General features: G+C 55.1%; 2 protein-coding genes and 1 long non-coding RNA gene across 9 annotated transcripts in view; 2 read left to right on the forward strand and 1 right to left on the reverse strand.

Moving 5' to 3' along the window:
* LOC117313804 (uncharacterized) overlaps positions 1 to 25,945 on the reverse strand; it is a 93,538-nt gene extending 67,593 nt beyond the window's left edge. For 2 of the 4 annotated variants that reach the window (XR_004528388.2, XR_012323971.1), the window contains exons 1-3: positions 20,134 to 20,273; positions 19,789 to 19,899; positions 9,821 to 9,882 (exon numbers count right to left, since the gene is read on the reverse strand). This is a non-coding gene — a long non-coding RNA (uncharacterized lncRNA). Of the gene's footprint in view, positions 1 to 1,280; positions 9,883 to 19,788; positions 19,900 to 20,133; positions 25,727 to 25,832 lie in introns of those variants that run through there. The other 2 variants (XR_012323969.1, XR_012323970.1) reach the window with 2 other exon arrangements.
* On the forward strand, positions 5,074 to 16,038 carry DDR1 (discoidin domain receptor tyrosine kinase 1). 3 transcript variants are annotated; one of them, XM_033863965.2, is made up of 17 exons: positions 5,074 to 5,200; positions 5,291 to 5,393; positions 5,594 to 5,822; positions 7,144 to 7,291; positions 7,552 to 7,660; positions 8,147 to 8,333; positions 8,444 to 8,690; positions 9,239 to 9,334; positions 9,452 to 9,603; positions 10,490 to 10,655; positions 11,353 to 11,463; positions 12,541 to 12,785; positions 12,956 to 13,083; positions 13,298 to 13,513; positions 13,980 to 14,214; positions 14,786 to 14,935; positions 15,048 to 16,038. In XM_033863965.2, exons 1-17 carry the CDS (start codon positions 5,110 to 5,112, stop codon positions 15,186 to 15,188), a joined length of 2,754 nt encoding a protein of 917 aa, XP_033719856.1. In that variant the 5' UTR covers positions 5,074 to 5,109; the 3' UTR covers positions 15,189 to 16,038. The 3 variants fall into 3 exon arrangements, with proteins under 3 accessions (XP_033719856.1, XP_033719858.1, XP_073643920.1); XM_033863967.2 differs by lacking the exon at positions 11,353 to 11,463; XM_073787819.1 differs by lacking the exons at positions 11,353 to 11,463; positions 12,541 to 12,785 and having other exon boundaries at positions 10,572 to 10,655.
* Positions 20,643 to 26,165, forward strand: GTF2H4 (general transcription factor IIH subunit 4). Of its 2 annotated transcripts, none has more exons than XM_073787830.1 (14): positions 20,643 to 20,780; positions 21,418 to 21,560; positions 21,816 to 21,920; positions 22,277 to 22,408; positions 22,678 to 22,774; positions 22,870 to 22,958; positions 23,173 to 23,284; positions 23,434 to 23,502; positions 23,692 to 23,775; positions 24,020 to 24,152; positions 24,334 to 24,464; positions 25,103 to 25,150; positions 25,324 to 25,402; positions 25,874 to 26,165. In XM_073787830.1, the coding sequence occupies exons 2-14, from the start codon at positions 21,421 to 21,423 to the stop codon at positions 26,044 to 26,046; spliced, it is 1,392 nt and encodes a 463-aa protein (XP_073643931.1). In that variant the 5' UTR covers positions 20,643 to 20,780; positions 21,418 to 21,420; the 3' UTR covers positions 26,047 to 26,165. The 2 variants fall into 2 exon arrangements, with proteins under 2 accessions (XP_073643931.1, XP_073643932.1); XM_073787831.1 differs by having other exon boundaries at positions 23,479 to 23,502.
* Positions 26,166 to 26,246: the final 81 nt, after the last annotated feature.

The following is a 26,246-nucleotide window of genomic DNA, read 5'->3' on the forward strand; positions in this document are numbered from 1 at the left end:
AGACACGGATGGGGGAGGGGTAGAGGGTCCTTTGGGGGCTCAGGAGGACATGGGGGCCTCTGGAGCTGTGAGTGATTCAGGAGATGTGGGATGGGCTCTGGGGACCACGGATGGGTGGCTGGATACACTAGGTCTTTGGTACTACTCTGGGGGCCCCTGAATGGCTGGGATTTCCCTCTCTGGCCCCTGAGAGTCTCGGCTCAGAGCCTGGCATTCCAGCCGGCTCCAGCCCCCTTTCCGCTGTCACTTGACTCCACAGGGCCCCAGCCCTGCATCCCTCCCACTCCTCCAGCTCTGGGCTGGGTTGAGGTGGGCATCACCGACTAGGAATTTCTCCTGGGGGAGAAGAGGGAGCAAGGGTTTCAGGAGTCTATGGTTTCTTATACTCTCCGCAGTCGACCCCTCTGTCTGGCACCGCCATGCCACCTGGCCGGGGTCAGCGTGGGCCTGGGCTGTGGAATGTCCCACTGGGGTGTGAGGGGCTGTTCCTCCTTCCCTGAGGGGTCTGGCTGCAGCTCAGCCGGGCCGCCTGCCCGGGGCTTCCCGGGAGCACAGCCCCTGGAAGGAGGGGCTGAGAGTCCGCCCAGGTGAGGTTACTTGGGAAACCTTGGCCCCACCCCCGGCCTGGCTCCACCCCCGACCCAGCCTCTCCGGGCCCAGCTTCCCCAGCTGCCCTCTCCGGAGGGGTAGGTGCACCGGGGGAACCCTGGGGATTTGGTGGGAGGGGACGGTGGGAAGAGGCAATTCTCAGGGTGGCCATGGGGCTGTCTGTTAGTGAGTCCCTTAGCAGTTGGGGCGCCCTAGGGTTTGTGTGTTGACCCGTGAGTTGGAGTACGTGCCCATATGTGCCTTGGCCTCTCCTAAGGGCCAGCCTCTTCCTGGCAGTGCTTTTGTGTACTTGTCTGGGACTTCGTGTTTCTTTCTTGGGACTGTTGTCTGGGACTGCACGTAGGGTGAGTTTATATCTATCTACTGTGAGGTGCAATGGGGCAGAGATCTGCAGTGGCGTGAGACCTTACCCTGCAGGTGATTGGTAGGTGTGGGGTGTGGAGAGAGGTGGTGGGGCCCCAGGTAGCGCTGAGCGGGGTGGCACAGTTCCCACCACAGCCCTTCTGTCCTGCCCACCTCAGCCAGCAGCTCTCCCGCTCTCTTTCTCTCACATTGGGTTTGTACCTAGTCTCTCTGCACCCAACTTCTCTGGGTCTCGTGTACTGTTACTTTTTGTCTGTGCGTGATTTTCTCTTTGCCCCCCTCTCCTCCTCCTCATCCCCACCACTCACCTTGTCCGGGCCTATCTTTGCCAGCGGTCAGAACCTCCGACCCCACTAGGGCAGAGCTGGCTGCCCTGAAGAGAACTCCCGGGCTTTGAGCAGGGAGCCCAGGGGAACCAGGACCTCGGAGTCTGGACCCCAGGGTCCTTGAGAGGACTGGGGAGGGCCTTGTGGAATTATGGGGAGGAACTGGAGGTGGACGTAGAGAGAGGGGTCTGTTCCTACGGCTGGGTTGGGGTGTAGAGGACCAGAGGCTCAGAGGGTGCCAGAGAGAAGCAAGGTTGGCGGTGTGAAGAGAGTAGGTCTAGGAGGCCGGGTTGGACAGGTGAGCCCTGCTCCCTTCCCCCATTCAAACTCCTGCTGCCGGACCGGGCGCCGGGCCTGTGGGAACGTGCTCCTTCCCTGTGCCCTGGGGCTGCTCCCCTTCACCTCCCTCTCCAGGAACTGAGCCCAGAAAAGGGGGAGTAGGGAGGCGGGCCATCCCCTCGTGGGGCCTGGGAGTGGGGGAGGCCCTGAGCGGTTAGCCGCTGGCCCCCTGCTTGGGCCGTTCTTCTTTGTGGGGATCCTGGGGGGGGGGGTGGGCCGTGGGCGGGTGGAGGGGGATGGGCACGCAGCGCCAAGCCCGCGGCGGGGACTGAGGCACGGTTACCTGGGGGAGGCCGGGGCGCGCGGGGGAATGCGGGGTGGCGGGGCAGAGAGGAGCGCGGGGCCGGGAGGGCGGCGCCGGGCGTGGGAGCGGCGGGGCCGGTTCAGCCCGGGAGGGGGAAGGGAGGGCAGCGGCCCGAGCGCCCGGCGAGCGGGCGGAGGGGGGAGCAGGGAGGGGGAGGCGGCGCCTGGGTCCGAGCCGCCCCAGCCCTGGCTCCTCTCCCCGGAACAGGCCCCCGACAGCTGCTCTCGGGAGCCGCCTCCCGACACCCGAGCCCCGCCGGCGCCTCCCGCTCCCGGCTCTTGGCTCCCTCCGCCTCTCCCTCCCCGCGCCCCGCCGCCACCAAGGAGGCCCCGCTTCGGGGTCGGACGCCGGGGTCTGCCGTGAAGAGCGATGAGAGGTCAGAAGAGCGGCGGGAGGACCCCTGCGGACGGAGGGTCGGGGGCGGCGGCCTGGGGCTCCGGGGACGCGCGGTGGCCGAAGGATGAGGGCCTGGCCGGGAGGCAAGATGTTCCCGGACTGGACTTAGTTGTCCAGCGCCGCTAAGTCTGTCCCTGCCCGCCTCCACAGTGCTCTGGTTTACTGTCTAAAAATGGGGGGTGGGGAACCCCCTGACCTCTGAGAAAGTGTGTTCCAGCCTTGAGGAAGGACCCCCTTTACCCAGTATGGAGGAACTGAACCCCAGGAAGACAGGTGCTCATATGTGGTCCTACTGAATCATCTCCCGGCCTCCTGGAGAAGTGGGCCTGTCCTCCTACTTGGCCAGTCTCTGCGGGCATCTACGAACTGTTAAGCCTCCATCCAGCCAGCTCCCAGTTGGGCAGCCTGGCCTCAGCCCAGCAGAGAGAGGGCCTGACACCATAACCTGTCAGTGACAGTCGTTCATCCACGGTTGGATGGTCAGTTAGTTCTGCCAGGAGTTACTGTCATTGCCCAGGGAGCACCATCCTCAGTGACCCTCCCCCACTCCCTTCTCTCCAGCCTTCACCCTACAGGTCCCCTGCTGGCTGGACATTCCTTTCCAGCACCTCTACCCCCAGCCAGAGTCTGGTGCTCAGACTCACTGTTGCTGAGGGTACATAGTGTGTCCAGAATTGAGTGGTACAGTGGAGATGAAAGCTGAGCATATGGGAAAATAGAGAAATGACTTTTTTTTTGGTCACTCCAGCCACCCAAGTTTCCTTCTGTTCCCCACTCTCTTGACTTCCCTCTGGCTTGGTCACCTTGAGTATTAGGGGTGGGCCCCAGTTCTCTTGGGATCCTGTGCCTGAGGACCTGAGTGTGTGTCTCACACTGTCCTCTGTAGGAGCATGTTTGTCATTTCATGTTCACAGGTGTCTGAAGGTGACTATTAACTAAGTGATGGGATTGAACTTGAAAGAATGCCGAGGTGTGGATGGAGGTGATGTGTGCTTGAGTGTCCGTCCGTGTTTGCCTTGGCTGGGGAGTCTGTGTGTGTAATGGATTTATGAGGATGTCACATGTGTCTGTCTCTGAAAGTCTGTAAGACAGTTGTGTGTGTGTGCGTGCACATGTGTACAGAGCTGTGTGAGTGTTGTCTGGGGTGAGGGTTGGGGGTTGGGAGAAGAGAGCGAAGGGCTTGTGGCAGAATGTTCCAGCCCCTGGCTTCCAGCCTCCTGCTGCACCCTGGGGCGGCACATGGGGGGCCTGATTGACTGATTGATTGTAGTGGGGTTGGGGTAGGTCTTCTGGGCCTGTCCTTGGTGTTTGTGACCCAGTGGAGAGAAATGGGGTGACAGGGTGTCAGCGAACAGATTGCCCCAGACGTCTCTCTGTGTTTCTCTGCTTGGCTCTGTGCCCTGCGCTGCGAAGCCCGCTCTGTTTACCTCTTGCTTTGTGTTTCTCGCCCTGTCTCCCCCTGCCTTCTATCTTCTGCCTGTCTTTGTATGTCTGCCCCGGGCTCCTCTTGCTTGCTCCGTCTGGCTCTGATGACTCATCTGGGATAGGCATGAAGGTTACCCAGGGGAACAAGGGCCCTGCTGTTCCCGAGAGAGGTGGGGGTGGAGAGCAGCACCCAGGAATTCCAGGCCGGCTGCCTGGGGCTCCGGCAGCTTGCTCCCCTGTGCCAGCTCCCAGACCCCCAAGGGACCAGGCGTGATGCTTCCGGTTCCAGCTCTCCTTTGATACCTGGGTCCCCCCATAACTCAGTCAGCCCCCTCAGCTGCTGCTTTGGAGCTGTGGGGTCTCAGCTGCCTCTTACATTCCTGCCCTAGAGCATTGTGGGAGCAGCTGGAGGAGGACAAAGGGATGGGGGAGTATCCCCCCACTCCTCCTACCTCCTGGGGTGACCTGGCTTCCCCGTCTTTAGATCCGCCCTCATCTCCAAGGCAACTCAGCCTTTTCCTCAGCCCTGGGCTCTTCCTTCTGAAGCAGCCCCCTTCAGAAACTGGGAACTGGGGGGATAGGATGTCGAGGTCTTAGGAAGGGAAGGCAGAGCAGGGAGAGGGGATGGAATACTTTGGACCTGATGGCAGAGAGGATCAGGGTTTGAGGGGTGGCACTAGGGATCCCAAAGGATTCCAGGGCCTGGAGAACTCAGAGCAGACCTCTGCTGGGAAGAAGACAGGTCAGGATCGATTTTCCTGGGGCTGGGGCTGGGGCTGGGGTTAAGGCTGGGGAGGGTAGATACCTGGGTTCATAGGGAGTTGTAGTTGGGATGGTTTTCAGGGGGCAAGCTGCCAGGGGCCCAGTGAGGGAGGAAAAAGCAGGGACCTCACGCTTTCATAGGCACAGGCCGCCTGGTGATTGTGTTAAAATGCAGACTGATTCAGCAGGTCTAGGTTGGGACCTGAGATTCTGCATTTCTCCCAAGCTCCCAGGTGTGGCTGAGGCTGCTGGGTCGGGGGCCAGCAGGGCTACAGAGGACACTGAGATTGGAAGGTTGCTGGGGTCCCCCGCTTCGCTTAGAATTCTGGTCTCCTAGGTGGGGAGGGGACCAGAATTTAGCTCGGTGTCTAGCACATGGGAAGCATTCTAAAAATATAGCTGATGCTGTTAAACGGTGACTGTTGTTGTCATTTCACTGCTATTATCCCCAAAGCAGCCCATCCTGTCTCTTCATTATTGGCTGTGAGCCAGTCTCCTTGACTGCCCTTTAACTAACCTCCCCCCTCATTATGTCCCCTGCAGAGATGTTGCCCCCACCCCCGTAGGCCCAAGGGATCAAGAGCAATGGGGCCAGGGGCCCTCTCATTTCTACTGCTGCTGCTGCTGCTCTTGGTGGCAACAGGAGATGCTGACATGAAGGGACATTTTGACCCTGGTGAGGAGACTGGCTCTTGGGTCCCTGAGGGATGGGGCTTGGGAGACCGAGTTGGGAGCTTTGACCCTCCGTATGCCTGTGTTCACCCAGCCAAGTGCCGCTATGCCCTGGGCATGCAGGACCGGACCATCCCGGATGGTGACATCTCTGCTTCCAGCTCCTGGTCAGACTCCACTGCGGCTCGCCACAGCAGGTAGCTGGCACACCTGGGCTGTCCCGGAGGGAACCCCTGGGGACTCTACTTGCCCTTCCGACACTCTGCCCAAGCCAAGAGGCTTCTGAGAGGGTCGATGCCAATGAAGCCCCCCATAGTACTGGGCGGGGGTGTTAAATACTGGAGACAGAGGCAGACCTACGGCCAGATGTTCCCTGTGACTTCCTGCGCCCTCCCAGGCTGGAAAGCAGCGATGGAGATGGGGCATGGTGCCCTGCGGTGCCGGTGTTTCCCAAGGAGGAGGAGTACCTGCAGGTGGACCTGCGGCGGCTGCACCTGGTGGCGCTGGTGGGCACCCAGGGGCGGCACGCAGGGGGCCTGGGCAAGGAGTTCTCCCCCAGCTACCGGCTGCGCTACTCCCGGGACGGCCACCGCTGGATGGATTGGAGGGACCGCTGGGGCCAGGAGGTGAGGCTGGCAGCGACAGTGCCCAGGGAAGGCTGGCTCTCCTCTGTCCCCCCGCTGTACCACCTATCCACTGATGACTCTGCAGTGTACGCCCTCTCTAGCCCAGACATCTCCCCTGAGCTCCATCTAGTGTTGCAAACCTGACCACTTTCCACCTAGATGTATTATGGTCAACTCAAACTTACCATAAACTTCTCAGGCTGAACTTGAGCCCCATTCTCATCCCAGACCTGCTCCTCCCCCAGCATTCTCCAGCTCAGGAAATGGTACCACCATAAGCTAAGATGATATCCCTGATTCCTCTTTTTCTCCCACCTCCTACTTCCAAAGCATCAGCAAGGCCAGTCTGTTCCACCTCCATGATATTTCCTGAATCTGCCCACTTCTTACCACCTCCACCTCTACCCCTAGGCCAGGCCCCCACCATCCCCAGCTAGATGAATGCAGTAGTCTCCAAACTGTTCTCCTTGCTTCTTTCTCTCCTGAAGTCAAATCTCCACCTGGAGGCTACATCTAGGGTACCTGAGAAAATGCAAAGCAGATGCCTCACACCTGGCTCACAGCCCTCTGCTGGCTTTCCTGCTGCCAGAACAAAAGCTGAGGTCCTTTGTGGGTGCAGAAGCTTAGCCTGTGCCGGCTCCTGTCCACATCCCTTACCCCTCTCCCCATTCTCGCTCCACCCGGGCCATGCTGGTTTTCTTGCTGTTCCTGGTACATGCTAGGGCTCACCCCACAGCCTCAGGACACCTGCACCTGCTGTTCTCTGTGCCTGGAAAGCTCCTCCCCGAGCTGTCCACAGGCTCTCCTCCCTCCATTCAGTTCTCCCCGAAGGTATCACCTCCTCATAGAGCCTTTTCTGACTCCCCACCCCCAGCTGCCTCTTGTTTGTCACAGCTGTTTCTCCTACTGGACTGTCCTACAGGAGAGGGACTGATGCTCACCCCCAGGAATGTGCCTGGCTGGTGCAGAGTGGGTGCTCAGCCAGCATCTGCTGAGTGAACAGAGGGAATGGGTGAAGGAAGAGGGGAAGCCAGAGCAGGGGTGCAGAGCCGTGAGGGACTGGAGAGAATCTGGGCACAACAGGATGCGAGACTTAGAGGTCAGGACAGACCATCAGGCCCAGAGAAGTGTCAGAGGGCTCTGCTGCAGCCCCTTGTCTTACAAATGCCTGGCTGTACTCCATGCCTTGGGTGCTCAGTGCCACCCTTCATGGGTCTCTTTGTGGCCATTGTGGGCTGGGCCAGGGAGCAGCTGGTGGCTGGGAAATTACATCCGATCTGGAGCCTTCCTCCCCCATCCACCCCTGCATCCTGGCCCACAGGTGATCTTAGGTAATGAGGATCCTGGGGGAGTGGTGCTGAAGGACCTTGGGCCCCCCATGGTGGCCCGACTGGTTCGCTTCTATCCCCGGGCGGACCGAGTCATGAGCGTCTGTCTACGGGTGGAGCTCTATGGCTGCCTCTGGAAGGGTGAGTCATTCAGACCCCTGAGGATTCATTCCTGTCCTGGGGACTGGGGAGTGGGAATGGGGGAGAGGGGCATCCGGGATCCTCTGTCCTGTTGGGAATCTGTCACTCTGAGTGAGGAGGGGACTGGCCAGCATTGCCTCCTCCATGCCAGTGGCCTGTGGAGGGGTTACGAGAGAGGGACCTGAAACCTGCCCAGGCCTGATGCAGGGGTGGGGGATGGAGGCTCCGTGCCCCTAACGCCCCTCCTCCCCCTGCCCCAGATGGACTCCTGTCTTACATGGCCCCTGTGGGGCAGACGATGTACTTATCTGAGGCTGTGCACCTCAACGACTCCACCTACGATGGACACACCACACACACCGTTGGCGGGTGAAAGAAGCGGGCCCCGCAGGACATGGAGCCTGGGGTGGGAGAGTGGATGGAGTGGGTGGGGGAGGGGGTTGTCTGGGCAGCGAGAGGGAAGAACTGCAGAGAGCGATGGCTTAGGTGGGGCTCAAGGGACAGGACCAGGATTGAGGGATAGCATGGTGACCACTAGCTAATGTGACCCTTTGTGCGAATTAGAGAAAGGCCTGCCTCTGCTAAGACACTTAAATCTGTTGCAAATTGTCACAATAAATACATCGTAGGTTGAGCGGTGTCCCTTAGAGGCGGTGCCTTTGTATAGCATGTGACTTCAAGGTGCCCTAGAGAGTCCTGGGTGGGGGTAAGAGAGAGCTGTGTGAGGTTGGGGCGGGGTGGGGGTTGCTGGGCTACGCTGGCCAGGCCACTGGAGGATGGGGGTTGTAGAGCACCCAGATAGGTGACACTTTCTTCTCTTCCACCCTCTTCTTCCTCGGCTCCCCTCCTCTCCAGGCTGCAGTACGGAGGTCTGGGCCAGCTGGCAGATGGCGTGGTGGGGCTGGATGACTTTAGGAAGAGCCAGGAGCTGCGGGTCTGGCCAGGCTATGACTATGTGGGATGGAGCAATCACAGCTTCCCCAGCGGCTACGTGGAGATGGAGTTTGAGTTTGACCGGCTGAGGACCTTCAATGCCATGCAGGTTAAGTGCGGCCAACTCCCAGGGAGGGCTCTGGGACCAGGGTGAGTGCCCTGGGGTGCTCGCTCGGGCTCTCCTGGACTTGACCTTGTGTCCTTCCTTCCTTCCCCCAGGTCCACTGTAACAACATGCACACGCTGGGAGCCCGCCTGCCTGGCGGGGTGGAGTGTCGCTTCAAGAGGGGCCCTGCCATGGCCTGGGAGGGGGAGCCCGTGCGCCATGCCCTGGGGGGCAGCCTGGGGGACCCCAGAGCCCGGACTGTGTCAGTGCCCCTGGGCGGCCGAGTGGGCCGCTTTCTGCAGTGTCGCTTCCTCTTTGCTGGGCCGTGGTTACTCTTCAGCGAAATCTCCTTCATCTCTGGTAAGCCCCTGGTCTCTGCCCAGTTCCCAGCCTCTGGGATTACTAACCCATAGTGCCCTCGAATAACCACTCCCAGCACCAGTGAGACTTTACAAGTAAGACTGCCCTAAATAATTTGAACACATCCCTCCCCCTTTCCCCCTGCCTGTCTCAGTCTTTCGTTTATGAGCCCCTCACTCACGACTGATGTTGAGCAGTATGACTGTGGTTGTTAAAATATTGAAATATTCTGTGCTGGTTGAGAAATAGCCTCTTCTCTAAGCCTCCTGACAGCCAGGATCCCCCCGCACCCCGGGCTCTCCTCAGGAGTCCCGCTTCTCCCCACAATCCAGCAACTAAAAGATTAACATCCAGCACCGCCACAACCGTCCAGGACCCTCCAGGATCCTGTCCCACCGCCTATCCTGGTTGGTTGGTACATATACTGAGTATCAGCCCTGCTTTTACTCCCCACCCAATAATAGAATTCCCTCGGTCTCATGCATGTGTGCCTCCCTTTCGTCGCCTCCTCCCTATCTGACCTCCCCTTTTTTCTTCCTTCTCCCCAGATGTTGTGAATGACTCCTCCCTGGCTTTGGGGGGCACCTTCGCACCAGCCCCCTGGTGGCCACCCGGCCCACCTCCCACCAACTTCAGCAGCTTGGGTGAGCTGACCTGGGGCCCCCGCCAGGGTATGTGGGTCCTGTGTCACCAGTCCTCCCTGGGCCCCCTCAGCCTGGGTGGGAAGCCACCCGTGGTCCTGACCCTTCTGCCTCCACCAGAGCTGGAGCCCAGGGGCCAGCAGCCTGTGGCCAAGGCCGAGGGGAGCCCGACCGCCATCCTCATTGGCTGCCTGGTGGCCATCATCCTCCTGCTGCTGCTCATCATCGCCCTCATGCTGTGGCGCCTGCACTGGCGCAAGCTCCTCAGCAAGGTGGGCAGAGTGGCGTGGGGACCCTTGGGCTACTGGGGGTGGGGCAGCCTGGGGAGGGATGGGCAGGATGTGGGCGTGGAGAGTGAGGCCAGCGTGTGTCGGGACTCCTGCCTTAGTTAGGATCCAGCAGGGACCATAGAGCACAGTCGGATGAGAATAATTTGAGGGAGGCTTAGTAAGGAGACCACGTAGAAAGATGTGGGCAGGGTGTACGTACATCACGAGAAGCAGTGCAGTTCCCCAGGCCTGGTCACTGCAGAGCGGCTACCATCCCTGGGTCTGTGGGGTGAGAGAAGGAGGCAGTTACTGGAAGGCGGGAGGAGTCTAGGAGGAGTGTGTGGAGAGGGCGCCTGAGAGGGGCAATGGACTTTGGTTCCAGGATGCAGCTCACCTGGGTCCATCCCTTGGGGAGGGGCTGGGAGAATAAACACCCTGACCTCACTTCCTGTCTGCCCTCCAAACTCCTGCTGGGGCTCCTATCTGGCCAAGCCAGACCCAGCCCGTTGACGCAGTCCACATTGATCGACCTATTGGGGCAGAAGCCCAGCGGGAGAAGGTGGCGAGTGGAGCTAGAGGAGCGACTGGAAGAAGTGCGGCACACCCTAAGCCCATGTCTTCCAGGCCAGAGTCCAGTGGTGGGGATACACGTTACAGTTAATAGTTATGAACTGGTAGGATTTGGGTTGGAATCCCATTGTGGGACATCAGGGAACCCACTTAAATGCCCTTGAGTCTTTCTTTACCTGAAAGATGAGTTAGTAGTACATACGACTACAGGACTTTGTGAGGACTGAAGGAGGGAACACGGGTGTAGGATTTAACCAAGAGCTGGGAAGTGTGCGCCGAGCGGTAGCTGCACTTAATATTTCCCGTTCCCCATGACAAGGCCGAGCGTCGGGTGTTAGAAGAGGAGCTGACGGTTCACCTCTCTGTCCCTGGGGACACCATCCTCATCAACAACCGCCCAGGCCCTCGAGAACCACCCCCTTACCAGGAGCCCCGGCCTCGTGGGAATCCGCCCCACTCTGCTCCCAGTGTCCCCAACGGCTCTGGTAAGACCTTCCTTGTTCCAGTCCCACCTCCGTCCTCTGCCTGTCTTCTCAGTGTATCCTTTTTCCTCTCCTTTACCATTCCTTTCTTTTATTGTCTTCCCCAGTTTCAACTCATTTTCTTATTTCTGTGTCCCTGGTCACAGCCTTCTATATTACTCCATGTCCTTACCATATAATCTCCCTCAGGAATTTTCCATGCATTACGCACAGTCCCCAGCGCTCTCATCTTGTTTCTGTGTCCCACACACTTCCCTCTCTCATCTCTGTTGTGCCCTCTCATTGTGTCTTTCTGGCTCCTCCCCTCTCTCCTAGACTCACCATGTTCATTCCATCCATCTACCTATATTTATGTATCCATTCATCATTCATCCATCTGTTTGTTCATCCATCCATATAAATTCATACGTCCATTCATCCATCCATCGTCCATCCATCATCTGTTTGTCCATCCCTCATCTATCCATGCATTCACTATCCATCCATCCAATCATTCATCATCCATCCATCATCTGTTCGTCCATCTATCACCTATCCATCCAGTTATCCAGCACTCTCCAGATGCTTGTTTTATTCCATTTCTGTCTCTTAGTACGTTCGTTCTCATCAGCCCTAGTCTTGCCCTATTCTGTGTCTCCCTGTCTGTCTAGCCTTGAGTCTCATCCCTTCCCCGTGTTTCCCCCCCTCCTTCTCCCGACAGCGTTGCTGCTCTCCAATCCAGCCTACCGTCTCCTTCTGGCCACTTACGCCCGCCCCCCTCGAGGCCCGGGCCCCCCCACACCCGCCTGGGCCAAACCCACCAACACCCAGGGTAAGCCCCTCTGCCCCTAGTCTCCGCCAGGCTCCCCGTACCTCTATGGGGCAGGGAAAAGTCCTCACACCTTGCACTCCCTCCTCTCCCCACTGTGGCCTCTTCTGCTCTCCTGAGCTCCCAAGGAGGAAGCTCTTGTGCCCTTAGCTCTCCTCTGCTGCTGCTGGCTCCTTTTTAAGGCCTCGCCCTTGAGCTGAGGAGTAGAAAGCTCCCTGGTTCTCAGCTCTGTTCCCCTCCTCCTGTTCCACCCCATCTCTTGAGCTCTCCAGAGCCGGAGAGGAGGTTGCTATGGTGGCTCCAGGCTCTCTTACAACCCTTCCTTCACTCTCCCCTCTCTCTAGAGCTGCAAGGAGGGCCTCTCCCCCAGTGCTTGCCCTCTCCCCCCACATGTCCTCTCTCTGCTCACGCCCCCGCCCTTCCTGTCTGCTCTTCCCTTCTGTGTTACCTTCTTCTCGTCACCCCTTCCCCAGGGCCAAGGGGGGACAGCTCTGCTTCCTCTCCTCTGTCTGTAGACTCCATGTTGCGCGGGCTGTGAGGAATTGTTTTCCTCTCCCTCTGTGTGCCCCTGTCTCTGCTTGTCTTTGAGCTTGGTATGTTGGGTCAGGGAGGGCTTGGGTAACCATGGCAGGGAGGATGAAAGGATGAAAGCAACCGGTAGAACGGCTACGTGAATGGCAGTGGCTGGCGGTGAGTGGGTCATGGGTTTGGAAATTGGAGGGTGACCGGATGGCTGGGACCATCCTTCTTCCAATGGTGGGTAGAGGAATTCCACTTGCAGCCAAGACTTCTTTCATGGTCTTGGACTGTGCTGGGATCCCTAGAGGTCAAGACTTTATGACATTCTTTGCTCAGCCATCTCCACTGCCTCGAAAGCTCTGTGGCAGCTAGATCTTATCCCACGCCGGCGCCTTCTCTGTTTTGAGGCTGGCGGGTGGAATGCCAAGGAGAGGAGGGTAGACCCAGTCTCTCACCCACCTGGGAGACGGGGCGCCTCTGGGAGACGGGGGTGTGGAGAACCGTGGCTCTCGGGGGCTGTTCCTGATGCCTCGTCCTGTCTTCTTTTCCCTTATCCTGTAGCCTGCAGTGGGGACTACATGGAGCCGGAGAAGCCGGGTGCCCCGCTTCTGCCCCCACCTCCCCAGAACAGCGTCCCCCATTATGCCGAGGCTGACATTGTCACCCTGCAGGGTGTCACTGGAGGCAACACCTATGCTGTGCCCGCGCTGCCCCCAGGGGCAGCTGGGGATGGGCCCCCCAGAGTGGATTTCCCTCGGTCGAGGCTCCGCTTCAAGGAGAAGCTTGGCGAGGGCCAGTTTGGGGAGGTAAGAAGGATTCCTGCCCAGCCATCAGCAGTGTCTGCCTCTCTCTGCCTCTCTTCATGCCATGCCCAGATATCCCCTTTGGCTGGGAAACCATCATCTGTGTTGTCCCAATTGACCGTGTCTCCTTGGTGAACCTTGTGACCCCCTACCAAATCACCTTCTTTCTCCAGGTGCACCTGTGTGAGGTAGAGAACCCTCAAGATCTGGTCAGTCTTGATTTCCCCCTTAGTGTGCGCAAGGAACACCCTTTACTTGTAGCTGTCAAGATCCTACGGCCAGATGCCACCAAGAATGCCAGGTGAGGACCAGGGATGGCATCTGGAAGAAGGGAGGGGGGGAGGCCATGAAGAGAGGGGAGCGATCTAGAGAGAAACATGGTGGAGACCAACAGTGGGGGAGTGTCTGGGGACTAGTGAGTAGAGGTCAGGGAGTGGGGCATTGGTTTGTGGGAGCTGGAGGGAAGCTGCAGGTCAGCCCCTCGGCATCCCACCACCTTCTCCCTGCTTCTCCAGGAATGATTTCCTGAAGGAGGTGAAGATCATGTCGAGGCTAAAGGACCCAAACATCATCCGGCTCCTGGGCGTGTGTGTGCAGGACGACCCCCTCTGCATGATAACTGATTACATGGAGAATGGCGACCTCAACCAGTTCCTCAGTGCCCACCAGCTAGAGGACAAGGCGGTGGAGGAGGACAGAGATGGGGAGGCGGCCCAGGGGCCCACCATCAGGTACACAAGGGGGTCTCCTCCGTTCCCCTCACTCCAGCTTAGAGGGAAAGGGGGAACGTGGGGTGGGCAGGCAGGTAGAGGTTCCGGGAGGGGGCCTGGCATGAGACACATGTGGCCATGTTCATCTAGAACTTGAGGGGAAGAAAGGCTGGAGATTACGACAATGAGGGTGGTGAAGGGACTTGGACCCTGTCAGGAACTTCCCTGTGCTCTCTCGCCCTCACTGTCCCTGAGTCCAGATTGTGGAGCATAACAAAAGCGGTAGCTTCCTGGGGTCGGATGAGCTAAAGAAAGGTTGAGTGGGCATCTACCCACTGGCCTTCACCAGGGCTTTCCATCTGTGCACCAGGAGGAGGGGTAACCCAGTCCTGGGAAGAGGGCTCTCCTTCATCTCCCAGGAATCTGTGAGGTGGGGGCGAGTCTAGGGCTGCCCCTATGACCCGCGGGTGTCGGCTTCTACACTCAGCTACCCGATGCTGCTGCATGTGGCGGCCCAGATTGCCTCGGGCATGCGCTATCTGGCCACACTCAACTTTGTGCATCGGGACTTGGCCACAAGGAACTGCCTGGTTGGGGAGAATTTCACCATCAAAATCGCCGACTTTGGCATGAGCCGCAACCTCTACGCCGGGGACTATTACCGTGTGCAGGGCCGGGCGGTGCTGCCCATCCGGTGGATGGCCTGGGAGTGCATCCTCATGGTGAGAGGCCCTGAGAGAGGCGGGAAGGGAGGGACGGTTAGGGGAGCACTGACTGCCACTTAAGCTCTGGGATCTTGTTCAGTCACTTGCCTTCCCTGGACTGCAGTTCTCATCTCTGAAATGAGGGTTTGGACCAGTGCTCTATAAGGTTCCTTCTGGTTCAAGGGACTGGAGAAAGCAGAGAGTTATGGTGTGATTGGAAAGGGTCCAGGAGCCAAGGGCGAGTGTGAGAGATGGAGTCAGGGTAGCAGAGAGAAAGAGAGATAAGGAGGCTAGAGATAGAAGGCGTTGAGTTGGGAGAGTCAGGACCAGAAAATGGGGGGAAGGATGGGTAGAATCGGGAAGAGGTGAGGAGAGGACTAGAGCACAAGAAAGAAGGCAGAGCCAGAGGAGAGGAGCAGGCTTAGTGGGAAAGAGGGCCAGCTAAGGAGGGTGGACCGCCGGGGGTTGGGAGGGAGTCAGGTGGGTGTGAGGATGATGCTGAGTGGATGTGGGGTCCCAGTGGGGAGAGGAGGAGGGTCTCTGTTGACTGATGCCTTTCTCTCCCTCTGTTGCCTTATCCACGCACCAGGGGAAGTTCACGACTGCCAGTGACGTGTGGGCCTTTGGGGTGACCCTGTGGGAGGTGCTGATGCTCTGCAGGGCCCAGCCGTTTGGGCAGCTCACCGACGAGCAAGTCATCGAGAACGCGGGGGAGTTCTTCCGGGACCAGGGCCGGCAGGTCAGAGCAGAGGGGAGGGAAGATGGGTCTGGGGGCCCAGGAGGGCCAGAGCCTGTCATCTTGGGGACTAAAGAACATTTGCCTGCCTTTCATCCACGCTGCCACAATGCAGGTGTACCTGTCCCGGCCCCCAGCCTGCCCACTGGGCCTGTATGAGCTGATGCTTCGGTGCTGGAGCCGGGAGCCTGAGCAGCGACCACCCTTTTCCCAACTGCATCGGTTCCTGGCAGAAGATGCGCTCAACACAGTGTGAATCACAACACCCAGCCGCCCCTCCCTCAGGGAGGATTCAGGGGAGGCCAGCGGCACTAAACAAGAGGAGCTAAGCGCACCCCACTCCATTCCCCCTCCTGACCGCCCTTCACCTCTGAGAGAGGCAGTGTGGCTGAAGGTGGGCTGGGCCTGCCAGGGAGCTGACGCCCTCCCTTCCCCAGATACGCTCTCATGCCCCCTTCCTGCTCCTCTTAAAAGCCCCTGCCACCCACCCAGCTGGCCCTGTGGATGGGATCCTCTCTGACCTCCTCTAGCCATCTCTTGGGGGAGGTGGGAGAAAATATAGGGCAGACACTGGACCTGGCCCATTGGAGCACCTGGGCCTCCCTGGACAACACTGGTGCCTGGAGAGAAGGCTGTTGCCCCCAGCCTCTCTCTCTCTCCGTCACACACTGGACCCCACTGGCTGAGAATCTGGGGAGTGAGGAGGACAAGAAAGGGAGAAAGGGGTTCCCTTGTGCCTCCTCCTGGGATTGCCCTCAGCTTTGGCCTCCCTCCTCCATCCTATGAAACACTGGACTTGGGGGTGATCCCTACCCCTGCCAGCCTACCCACTTCCCATCTGCCCTGTTGTAGGTAGAACTTCTCTAAGCCTGTATGTTTCTGTGGAATAAGTATTGGGGTTAGGGGGGAAAGAGAGCAATGGCCCATGGCCCTGGGGTTGGACATCTCTATGGTAGCTGCCACATTGGTTTTTCTATAATCACTTGGGGTTTGTACATTTTTTGGGGGGGAGAGACACAGATTTTTACACTAATATATGGATCTAGCTCAATGCTATTTTAATCCCCTGCACTAGGCAGGTAATAATAAAGGTTGAGTTTTCCACAGCTATGAGTGGGTTTCTTGGGGTTTTGGTGAAATCTGCCTCCTGCCCCCCCAAACCCATTTCCTTTCTTCCTTCCCCTCTTTTTCCCTCTTCTTCCCATTCCATTTCCTAACATGTGTTTTTCCCAGCATAGCGTTCTGTTTCTGCATAAGCCAGGCCCTCACCTGTGGGACCTAAGGTCCCACATGAATATGGAGCTCTGCAGGAGACCTGGAAGGAGGTGGATTAGGCCAGCGGTCCTAACCTTGTCTGACCCATGGACCCCTTTGGCAGTGTGGAGAGGTCTACTGATTCCTCCTCAGAATTATGTTTTAAAACCCGTTTAAAAATATTTCATATATGTATATAATATACAATTATGATTACACATGTGTAACAGGAAATCAAAGCATTTACCAAAATGTTAAAAAAATGATATAGTAACATGTGCTTCTTTTAAATATATTTAATAATAAGACCTAGTAGCAGGTGTAATAATTATTGATATTTTCAGAAAGTAATGAGCATAAATGATATTCTGAGATTTCTACAGCTGTAGTGGGATGTGAGAGTAGCTGTGGTGTCTGTTAGTGACAAGTCACAGGTACTGCTAATATCCTGGGGGTTTTGCTCATACTCATACTTGGAGGAAACGCTAAATTTCAGTTAGAAGTTAATAAAAATAGAGATGTAATTCTCTTCTTGCCCAAATTCTAGGAAACCCTCTCCTGCTGTCTGCACCCCAGGGTCTGGAAGTCCCAGGAGGAGAATCCCTGTATTAGACTGATCAAGTGTTCAAATAACCAATAGGTTTGAATTGTTTGAGAGCCAAGCCAAGACCCTAAATTATCTCAGAGGCTTGGAAGGATGAGCCACAGCTGCCAGGAAAACATTTAACAGAGTTCAAATTTGGTTGTAATGAAAAAAAAAAAAAATCAGTTGCAAGTATGGGAAAAGGCAGACCCATACTGATGGCAGTTCATGTGAAATAAAGACCCTGGGGTCTCAGTTGATGACATTTACAAAATGAGCCAACTGGGTAATGAGGATGGCAATAAAGATAATTTAATCTTCGGTTGTATTGATAGGCCCTTGGGGTTCCAGGTCACAGGTCTGAGTCCTGCTGGAACCTACACAGGTCAGACCACTGTGACCCACAATTTAAGACAAGCACTGACAATAATTTAGAGGCCAGAACCCACAATGGTGAGCAAAAGAAGCCATGGCAGTGAGCCGAGAACTCCCAAATTTCTGAGCTTAGAACTCTTAAGCTCTAGACCTGCACAACCACCTAGGGTTCATTTGAATTTCAGTCTCAGCATGTTCAAACCTGCTACTCCTCCATGGTTCTCTGACTCACTGAATGGCAGCTCAGCTGCGCAAGCCAGAAACCTGGGCATCATCGTTGACACCCCTTCTCCCTTACGCTCACCTCCGAAGTCCAGTCTATCAAGAAGCTCTGTTGCCTTTGATTCCATATTTCCCTTAAATTCATCATTTCTGTCTCCATCCCCATCGGAGCACACGCCACCTCCATCTTGCTTGGACCACTGCAGTAGTCTCCCAGGATCTGTTTCTGTTCCTCTCTGGTTTGTTTACAGCCCTACAGCCAGTGTGATCTTTAAACACACAAATCTGACCCCACTCCTTTATTCTAAACCCTTTAATGGCTTCCCATTGACCTTAAAATGAACAAAATGTTCTTGGTCAAGTTTGCCCCTCCTCCCGCTTTGTGCACCACTGGCCTTCTTTCAGTCCTTCCTGCCACATGGCATTTATAGCTTGCTGTTCCTCCACCTGGGACATAATTCCCTGCTGTTTTTGCCTTGTTAACTCCTGCTGGTCCTTCAGCAATCTTCCCTGACTTGCCCGACCAGGTCAAATGCCCTTGATGCTCTCTGAGCACGACTCTCTTATTTGTAGGACATACTACAGGTGCGAATTTACATGTTTTTTGTTTGGCTGGTTTTTTTTTTTGGCGGTACGCGGGCCTCTCACTGTTGTGGCCTCTCCCGCCGCGGAGCACAGGCTCCGCACGCGCAGGCTCAGCGGCCATGGCTCACGGGCCTAGCCGCTCCGCGGCATGTGGGATCTTCCCGGACCGGGGCACGAATCCGTGTCCCCTGCATCGGCAGGCGGACTCTCAACCATTGCGCCACCAGGGAAGCCCTGACTGGTTTTTTATAAAATGATGCTATTTACTGAGCACCCTCTCTGTGCCAGGTACCATACTTATTACATATTGTATCTTATTTAATACAACACAGGAAGTAGTTAAACTTATTGCCATTTCACAGAGAAGAAAACCTCTCTTGTTAGGTTAGCAACATGCCCAAGGCAGCACAGCCGGGAAATGGAGAAGCTGGTGGAAAACAGGCCCGTCAGCTCCTGGCTCTGTTCTTTCTCTCCAGGATGCTACCCGAGGGGAGGAGGGCATGAGCTCTCCATTACCCAACATAGGACGTTTTCAAGCACAGGGTGGATAGCCCTATGTCAGGGAGCTCGTTCCACAATCTCAGCTCCTAGGAGCCCAGGCTGATTTTCTTTCTGAAGGCCAGTTCCAGGAACTCAGCCTGCGCTCAGCCTGACATCAGACACCTTGCATCCCTTAGGGCAGGGCTCTCCAAGAGAACTCTGTGATCATGGAAATGGTCTATATCTGCACTGTCCAATAGGTAGCCACTAGCCACATGTAGCTGTTGAGTATTTGAAATGGGGCTAATGTGACCAAGGAACTAAACTGAAAACTTTACTTCAGTTAATTTAAATTTAAATAGCCACAGGTGACTAGCAGCTCCTGTTCCGGAAGTGTAGCCCTAGTTTTCCCTACACTGTAGGGAACTGCAACCAGTCTGCCCAGCTCCCCCTTGCTTGCTCTAGTCAAAATGAAGCATACGGCCTATTTGAGTTTAACACACACGTAAAAGCCTCTTTTACAGAGATGGCACTGGATTAGGCATGCCATTTTGTAATCTGCTCTTGTCCCCGTCATGATAGGTGGTACATAGCTCAGGCCAGTGTGCAGACAGTGACTTCCTCTGCAAGCGCTGCCCAGTATTCTACATTGCATTCTACCCACATTTTATCTAACCAGCTCCCAATGATGGACATTTGGACTGTTTCCATTGTTTTCATGCTACAACAACAAACACACTTCAATAAACATCTTTGCATGTATACCTTTGTACCCATGTGGCAGAATTTCAGAATGCTACTTTCCTAATGGGGGAGTTGCTAGGTCAAAGGGTAATTACATTAAAATCACTGGTACATACCGCCAAATTACCCTTAGAAAGGTGTGCCTATGTCAACCCTCCACAAAAATGAGTATGAAAAAAAAATATGAGTATGGTTAAGTGCTCATGTATACTCAAGCCAACAATGAGGTTGTCAATCCTTTTTTTTTTCTAATTGGACTTTTTATTATTTCTTTAATTTACTTTTCCTTAATTAAGAATGAAGTTGAGAGTTTCTTCATTTGGTTACAAGGCACTTGTATTTCTTCTGTTTATTGCCTGTTATTTCTTAATATTTCTACTGTGTTGTTTCTTTTTCTTATTGCTTTATAAGAGCTCTTTGTATTTTGTCTATTTTATGAAATATTTCTTCCCAGATTGCAATTTGTCTTCTAACCTTACCCAACGTTTGCCGTAAGGAAGCTTTGTCAGTTTTGTGTCATTCATTCTTTGAGGATTTTAAACATTGCTAAAGAAACGGACCAACAAAACAAGCATGGGTGGGCTACAAATTATAACAAAGTCTTAGTTCTTACCATTTTGATTCCTGGTCACTGGCAAATGAACTTCAACTCCCAGTTCGGGCACTTTCTAGATGTCTGGCTGTGGGCAAATTTCTTAATCTCATTGAGCTTTCGTCTTCTAGTCTGCAAAGTGGGAATAACAAAACTTGCCTTATAGGAATGTGGGGAAACGTGTAGCTCTGGCTTTGCTGAAGACGTTCCCTTCCCTTACCCCGCAGTAGTTTCATAAATCAAATCAGACCAAACAATTGGTTTCTTTTTAAATCTGCATTTATTAGGATCTTCTAATTAAACGGGAGATGGGGAGGTGGGTGGAAGCATGGAGGACGTGACAATTAAGATTTATTGAGTACTTACGTGCCGAGGAAGGCGCACTGGATCGAATTAACTCCTAATTCGAGAAAATGCTCTGGAAAGCGCATTATTCCGATTTCACGGGGAGCAACTGAGCTCAAAGAACCCAGTTTCGTGCGTCTCCAAACTCAAGCGCCTCACCACCATGTCTTTTCTGCACCTCCGCCAGGAAGCTCTCAGGGCATTTCTACTACCCAGCGTCCCCACTCCAGCTCAGGTCGGTTAGATTTGCCGTTGGCCTAGAAGGCGGAGAGCTACGCGGAACAAAGCGGCCCAACCTCTGGTGCCCTCGACTCTCTGAAGTAAAAGCCAGCCTCTCCCCTCTAGGCTTCCCCGCGGTGCCTTTTGGGAGTTGTAGTCAGACGCGCTTCAGCTTGCCCCCGGGTGGGGAAAGACAAGACTCCAATTCCCAGTATGCCCTGCGGCCGGCGGGCGCAGCGCCGACTCTTGTCCTCCCTGCTTCTCCACTCCTTCCCTTCTTTTCTGCATCCTCCACTCTGGTCTCCTGTCGGTGAAATCCTTCGTCCCTCTCCCAGTTTTTCCTCTCATTTTCCGCCATCCTTTTCCCTATTCCCCGGAGCCAATGAGAGACATTGGCTCCGTTTAAGCGACGAGACTTGGAGTGCACGAGGGAGGATCGACACTGAGTGGTAAGGGGGCTGGGAGAGAAGCGGTGGCGGAGGTATAAGAGGGAGAGAGTTGAATGAGAGGCGAGGACTGGGAGGAAAGTAGGGGACAAGTTAGGAGATCAAGCGGTGTGGGTCAGGCTGAATGGGGTGAAGTAGTCTTGGGGGCGGGAAGAGGAAAGAGGTGGAATTGGATTTGGGAGACATGGAGGGGTAAGGTAGTTATTGCCGTGCCCAGCACGAGAAATGGGGCCAAGAAATAGATGGGAAGAACGGACAGATTTGGAGCTTATAGGCTGCTCAGACCAGGAGAGGTAGAAGGGAGAGAGGGTTGGGCTCCAACAAGTCTCTTTGTCACTGCTTAGGTAAAGATGAGACCAGTCATTGAAATACAAAGTTTGCAAATATGGGACAGTTAACAATTCTGCCATCTAGAAATTTAGAGAAGACTGGAGTTGAGGCCAGCAGTGGGGCGAGGAGGCAGGAAAGAGGGGAGGTTGGTCAGATTTGGGAGAAACAAGAGGAGATGAGTGACATGAGAAAGGAAACCATAGAAAAGATGCGTTTTTGTGGGGGCCAGTGGCTCTGGAGCCGGAGTGAGAAAGTTGAGGGGCAATACTGGCATGGACTGTGGGGGAACGCTAACACTTGCACCTTTCAGGTGATGGAGAGCACCCCTTCCAGGGGTGGACTGAGTCGAGTACACCTACAATGCAGGAACCTGCAGGAATTCCTAGGGAGCCTGAGCCCTGGGGTATTGGACCGATTGTATGGGCACCCTGCCACCTGTCTGGCTGTCTTCAGGTGAGGACACCCTTCATGGCAGGGACCATGGTGGGGAAATGTAATAAGGCCTGCAGACTGGAATAAGTTCTCGTGGGTAGAAGCTTAGCCCTGGTGGGCTTGGAGATTGAAGTGTGCCAAACCAGATGGAGGTAGTGGGGGCAGCAAGACTGGTGAAAGTGTGGGGGGTGAGGTGAGGTGTTTGAGGCCATTGAGAGCAGGGATGCAGTTCTCAGGCAGCTCTGATATTAACAGTTTCCCTCTCCTGCCTTACAGGGAGCTCCCATCTTTGGCTAAGAACTGGGTGATGCGGATGCTCTTTCTGGAGCAGCCTTTGCCGCAAGCTGCTGTAGCCCTGTGGGTGAAGAAGGAATTCAGCAAGTGAGTGTCTCCGGCATTCTCAGTCAGATACAAATTTCTTAATAGCCAAGTTTCCCAAACTGCTGTTCTTGGGACACTTCCAAGAAATATTGATGGGAACACCACAAAACTTGTAATTAAGCAAGTTTTGGGAAATTCCGTTTACTGTATTTTGCCTCTTGGAGAGTTCTGAGGTCTGTAAGAAGGCTCTGGTAGGTGTTACAGTAAAGAAATTTGCCTTAAGAAGACACTGATCTTACTCTGTGAAACAGTGTTCCAAAGATCACCAGTTCAGAACAGGCAGAAATGGAAGCCTTTATGGGCCTCCTTCTTTCTGTTCTCCAGACATCCCCCTCACCTCTCTGCTTCTGTTCCAGAGCTCAGGAGGAAAGCACGGGGCTGCTGAGCGGCCTCCGTATCTGGCACACCCAGCTGCTCCCTGGTGGGCTCCAGGGCCTCATCCTCAACCCCATATTCCGCCAAAACCTCCGCATCGCCCTTCTGGGTGGGTATGTCACACCTTTTCCTAAGATGGGCAGGGGAAATAGTGATTAAACTGCTCATTAAACTGCTGGAGGGGAAGCTCCTGAGGGGGCCTCTCTGGAAGCTTGTGGGCTCCACTTTGGAAGCTCCTTTAGGAATAAGTTGGACCAGACATAGCTACGTGGTGTAGGAAATGTCTCCCACTCATGGCCCCTGGGGACGAAGGTGGAAAAAGGGCAGAAGGGTTGGCGGCGAACACAGGCAGGGTTCCTTACTCTCGACCGTCCTGGCATAGGGGCAAGGCCTGGTCTGATGACACAAGTCAGCTGGGACCAGACAAGCACGCCCGGGATGTCCCCTCACTTGACAAGTATGCCGAGGAGCGATGGGAGGTGAGGACTTGGGACTCTGTGTGTGTCTCTGCTTGTGCTCCTACTTCCCACGGCCTTTAGAGGCGTCCGACTCTCTGTTCTCTTCCGTTCCTCAGGTGGTCCTGCACTTCATGGTGGGATCCCCCAGCGCAGCCGTCAGCCAGGACTTGGCTCAGCTCCTTAGCCAGGCTGGGCTCATGAAGAGGTGAGGAAGCCAGAGGTACAGCGGCTCTGTTTTGCCGTCTGCTTGGGTGCCTGCTAAATTGAGTGTCCACATCGGGTCAGGATTGCAGAGGGTTGGCTGTAAAAGGAGAGCTGAGCAGAGCACGGCCAGAGATAAACCCCCAAAAATGTGATCACACAGGTGGGATGGTGGCCTTTCTCTGCACACCTCTGCCATGGGCCCTCTCTGTCTCTAGTGCTGAACCTGGAGAGCCGCCCTGCATTACCTCTGCCGGCTTCCAGTTCCTCTTGCTGGACACCCCGGCCCAGCTCTGGTACTTTATGTTACAGTATCTGCAGACAGCACAGGTGAGCAGGTCAGGGGCTGCCTGCCGGCATGCTCTGCTCTTCCCAGGACCCACTGAGAGACTGCTGCCTGTAGACTCTGTTCCCTGATGTTTTCTCCTCATTTCCTCCCTCCCATCCCTCCCCCTTTGTCTCTGCCCATTCCTCCCTAGAGTCGGGGCATGGACCTAGTGGAGATTCTCTCCTTTCTCTTCCAGCTCAGCTTCTCTACTCTGGGCAAGGTAAGCTGGGGGCTTGGGTGGGCAAGATGGGAAAAGAGTAGAGAGATGGGAAAGGGAAATGAGGTTATGGGGCAAAACAGTGAAAGATAAGAATGAACAAAGATGGGGAAAGAGGGAGTGAGTGTATGGGGTTGGGAAAGGGAGGATGAGATGTGTTTTGGACCCCAGCTGGCCATCTCTCTTCCCTAGGATTACTCTGTGGAAGGTATGAGTGATTCTCTGTTGAACTTCCTGCAACATCTGCGTGAGTTTGGGCTTGTTTTCCAGAGGAAGGTATGAGCACCCAGATACATGGCTTCTAGGGAAGAGGCAGGGTGGTATGGTGCCTTGGCCTTAAAAAGGAGCGGGGTCTCGGGAGGCAGGAAGCAGTTGCCAGGACTGAATGTTTGGGTCCCTCGGGAGAGAAATTGGGAGTTGAGGTTCTGTGCACTGGAAGGAATCTATAATGTCTGAGGAGGAAGATGAAGGGCAGTGACGCCGGAGAGAGGGCCTATTGCCTTTCCTTTCTCCTTTCCAGAGGAAATCTCGGCGTTACTACCCCACGCGACTGGCCATCAATCTCTCGTCAGGTGTTTCTGGGGCTGGGGGCACTGCACATCATCCTGGGTTCATTGTCGTGGAAACCAATTACCGGCTGTATGCCTACACGGGTGAGGCTGGACAGAGGGCCCCTGGGAGAGCAGGCTGGGGAGGGGAGTGGGGAAGGGGAAAGGAGGAGGGACTGCCAGTTTCTGGTCATGTAAACTTGGTGGTTTACAGAGTTCTCTGAGGCTTGAGCTCTGGGTGTAGAGGAGCCTCCTAATCATTACTCTCTTCCTATCCTCGGGTCAGAGTCGGAGCTGCAGATCGCCCTCATTGCCCTTTTCTCTGAGATGCTCTATCGCTTCCCCAACATGGTGGTGGCACAGGTGACCCGGGAGAGTGTGCAGCAGGCCATTGCTAGTGGCATCACAGCCCAACAGGTATTGCCTCTTGGGGAAGGTGCAGGTGGGAAGAGAGGCTGCACCTGGCCTGTGGGGTACAGGGTGGTCACCTCATGGAAGGCTAGCATGGGGTCTGTTACAGTAGGTGGTGGGGAGTTGTCTATGTTTGAGCATCAGGCACACGAGAAATCAAGGCGCTAGGTGTGGGAATAGGTGGACCGGCGAGGGGAAAAGACACGGAAGAAGGACACACCACTTCCTAGATGCATAGATGGCCTAGTTGTTTCTCTTCTCTGAGTCTCAGTTTCCTCATCTGGAAATAATGAGAGTTCTCACCTCATAGGGCTGTTGGAAGGATTCAGTGAAATAAAGGTAAATAATTTAGCTCAGAGCCTGCCATGCAGTAAGTGCTCAGAAATAATAGTTGTTGTTATTTTAAAGATAAAAAAATGAAAAACAAGACTATAGAAAGGACAGATGTGTCAAAGAAGGAGTAGCAGACATCACCAGTGGGAACAGCACCTGGGGACAACAGCTAAACTGGGATGGGTTGAACTGTTGACAGGCATGTGCCCATGAGTTTTTAAACAGTTGCTATTCAGTGACATTAGGTGACAGCTTAGCTAGCTTTCCTGCTTTCTTAAGCCCTTGATCCCAGTTCTTGTCTGTTTTCCTAGATCATCCATTTCCTAAGGACAAGGGCCCACCCAGTGATGCTTAAACAGGTACAAACAGGAGACTGGAGGTACAGACAGCTGCTGGAGGCTGACAGCTCTTGGCATCTGGCGATGAAGTGATGGAAAAGAGAAAGGGGCACCTAAATCTGGGGAATGAGTGGAGGGCTAGGGTTGTCTGGAGTAGTATTCCTGAATCTTACAGCCATCCCTTGCCCCTGCAGACACCTGTGCTGCCCCCCACCATCACGGACCAGATTCGGCTGTGGGAGCTGGAAAGGGACAGACTCCGGTTCACCGAAGGTGAGTGGCTTTTGGCGGTTGATTCTTGGTCATTGGCCAGAGGAAGGACAATTCAGTCTTGATGAACTGAAAAAGCTATTCATGCATTTTAATTTTTGTTTACTGCATGGGCTGGTAAACGCATGCACTTTTTATTTTGGGGTGAGTCGGTGGCAGTAAATAAATTGTCTCAAATCAGTGCAATTTAGATTTAGCTAGAAGAGGGAAATTGGGAGGGATAATTCATAGTAATTTCTCTGGTTTTGGTAAGCATTAATGGGTTTTCTTATTGTATTATATTGCTTTCCTGAATATGCCTGGATCACACTAGTGTTAGAATGAGCCCTGGAGAAGGCAAACATAGAAGATTAGTATTTAAACGTGGTGGATGGCAAGCCCAGACCGCTGCCCTGAGGCTGCCACCCAGGGGCGCCGCGCCTCAGTTTCTCACCTCCTCTCTCTCCCCTGTCGCTCCTGACCTGCGGACCCCAGGCGTCCTGTATAACCAGTTCCTGTCGCAAGTGGACTTTGAGCTGCTGCTGGCCCACGCTCGGGAGCTGGGCGTCCTGGTGTTCGAGAACTCGGCCAAGCGGCTCATGGTGGTGACCCCGGCCGGGCACGGCGACGTCAAGCGCTTCTGGAAGCGGCAGAAGCACAACTCCTGAGAGTGGGGGACCGGACCCGGGAGGGCGGGCCGCGTGGAAGCGGGCGCGGCCTCGGAACTCAGGAGTTTTTTTATTCACACGTCGGGACTCTTCTTGTTTAATAAAGTTGTTAAAGTGAACCATGCAGCCCCCGGCGCCTCCCCGAGAGGCTACTCAGCTCCGCGGAGAACGCCCTCCTCTCCGTGTCGACAGCCATTGGA

This window comes from Tursiops truncatus, chromosome 10 (assembly GCF_011762595.2).
Source record: "Tursiops truncatus isolate mTurTru1 chromosome 10, mTurTru1.mat.Y, whole genome shotgun sequence".
NCBI classification, from domain to species: Eukaryota; Metazoa; Chordata; class Mammalia; order Artiodactyla; family Delphinidae; genus Tursiops; species Tursiops truncatus.

Bases quoted from the DNA above. Each gene is read 5' to 3' on its own strand.
- DDR1 (XM_033863965.2), top strand. From the start codon at position 5,110: ATGGGGCCAGGGGCCCTCTCATTTCTACTGCTGCTGCTGCTGCTCTTG. The intron at 8,691-9,238 runs GTAAGCCCCTGG...CCTTCTCCCCAG, and splicing joins CGAAATCTCCTTCATCTCTG to ATGTTGTGAATGACTCCTCC. The intron at 10,656-11,352 runs GTAAGACCTTCC...TTCTCCCGACAG, and splicing joins CAGTGTCCCCAACGGCTCTG to CGTTGCTGCTCTCCAATCCA.
- GTF2H4 (XM_073787830.1), top strand. From the start codon at position 21,421: ATGGAGAGCACCCCTTCCAGGGGTGGACTGAGTCGAGTACACCTACAA. The intron at 21,561-21,815 runs GTGAGGACACCC...CCTGCCTTACAG, and splicing joins ACCTGTCTGGCTGTCTTCAG to GGAGCTCCCATCTTTGGCTA. The intron at 23,503-23,691 runs GTAAGCTGGGGG...TCTCTTCCCTAG, and splicing joins GCTTCTCTACTCTGGGCAAG to GATTACTCTGTGGAAGGTAT.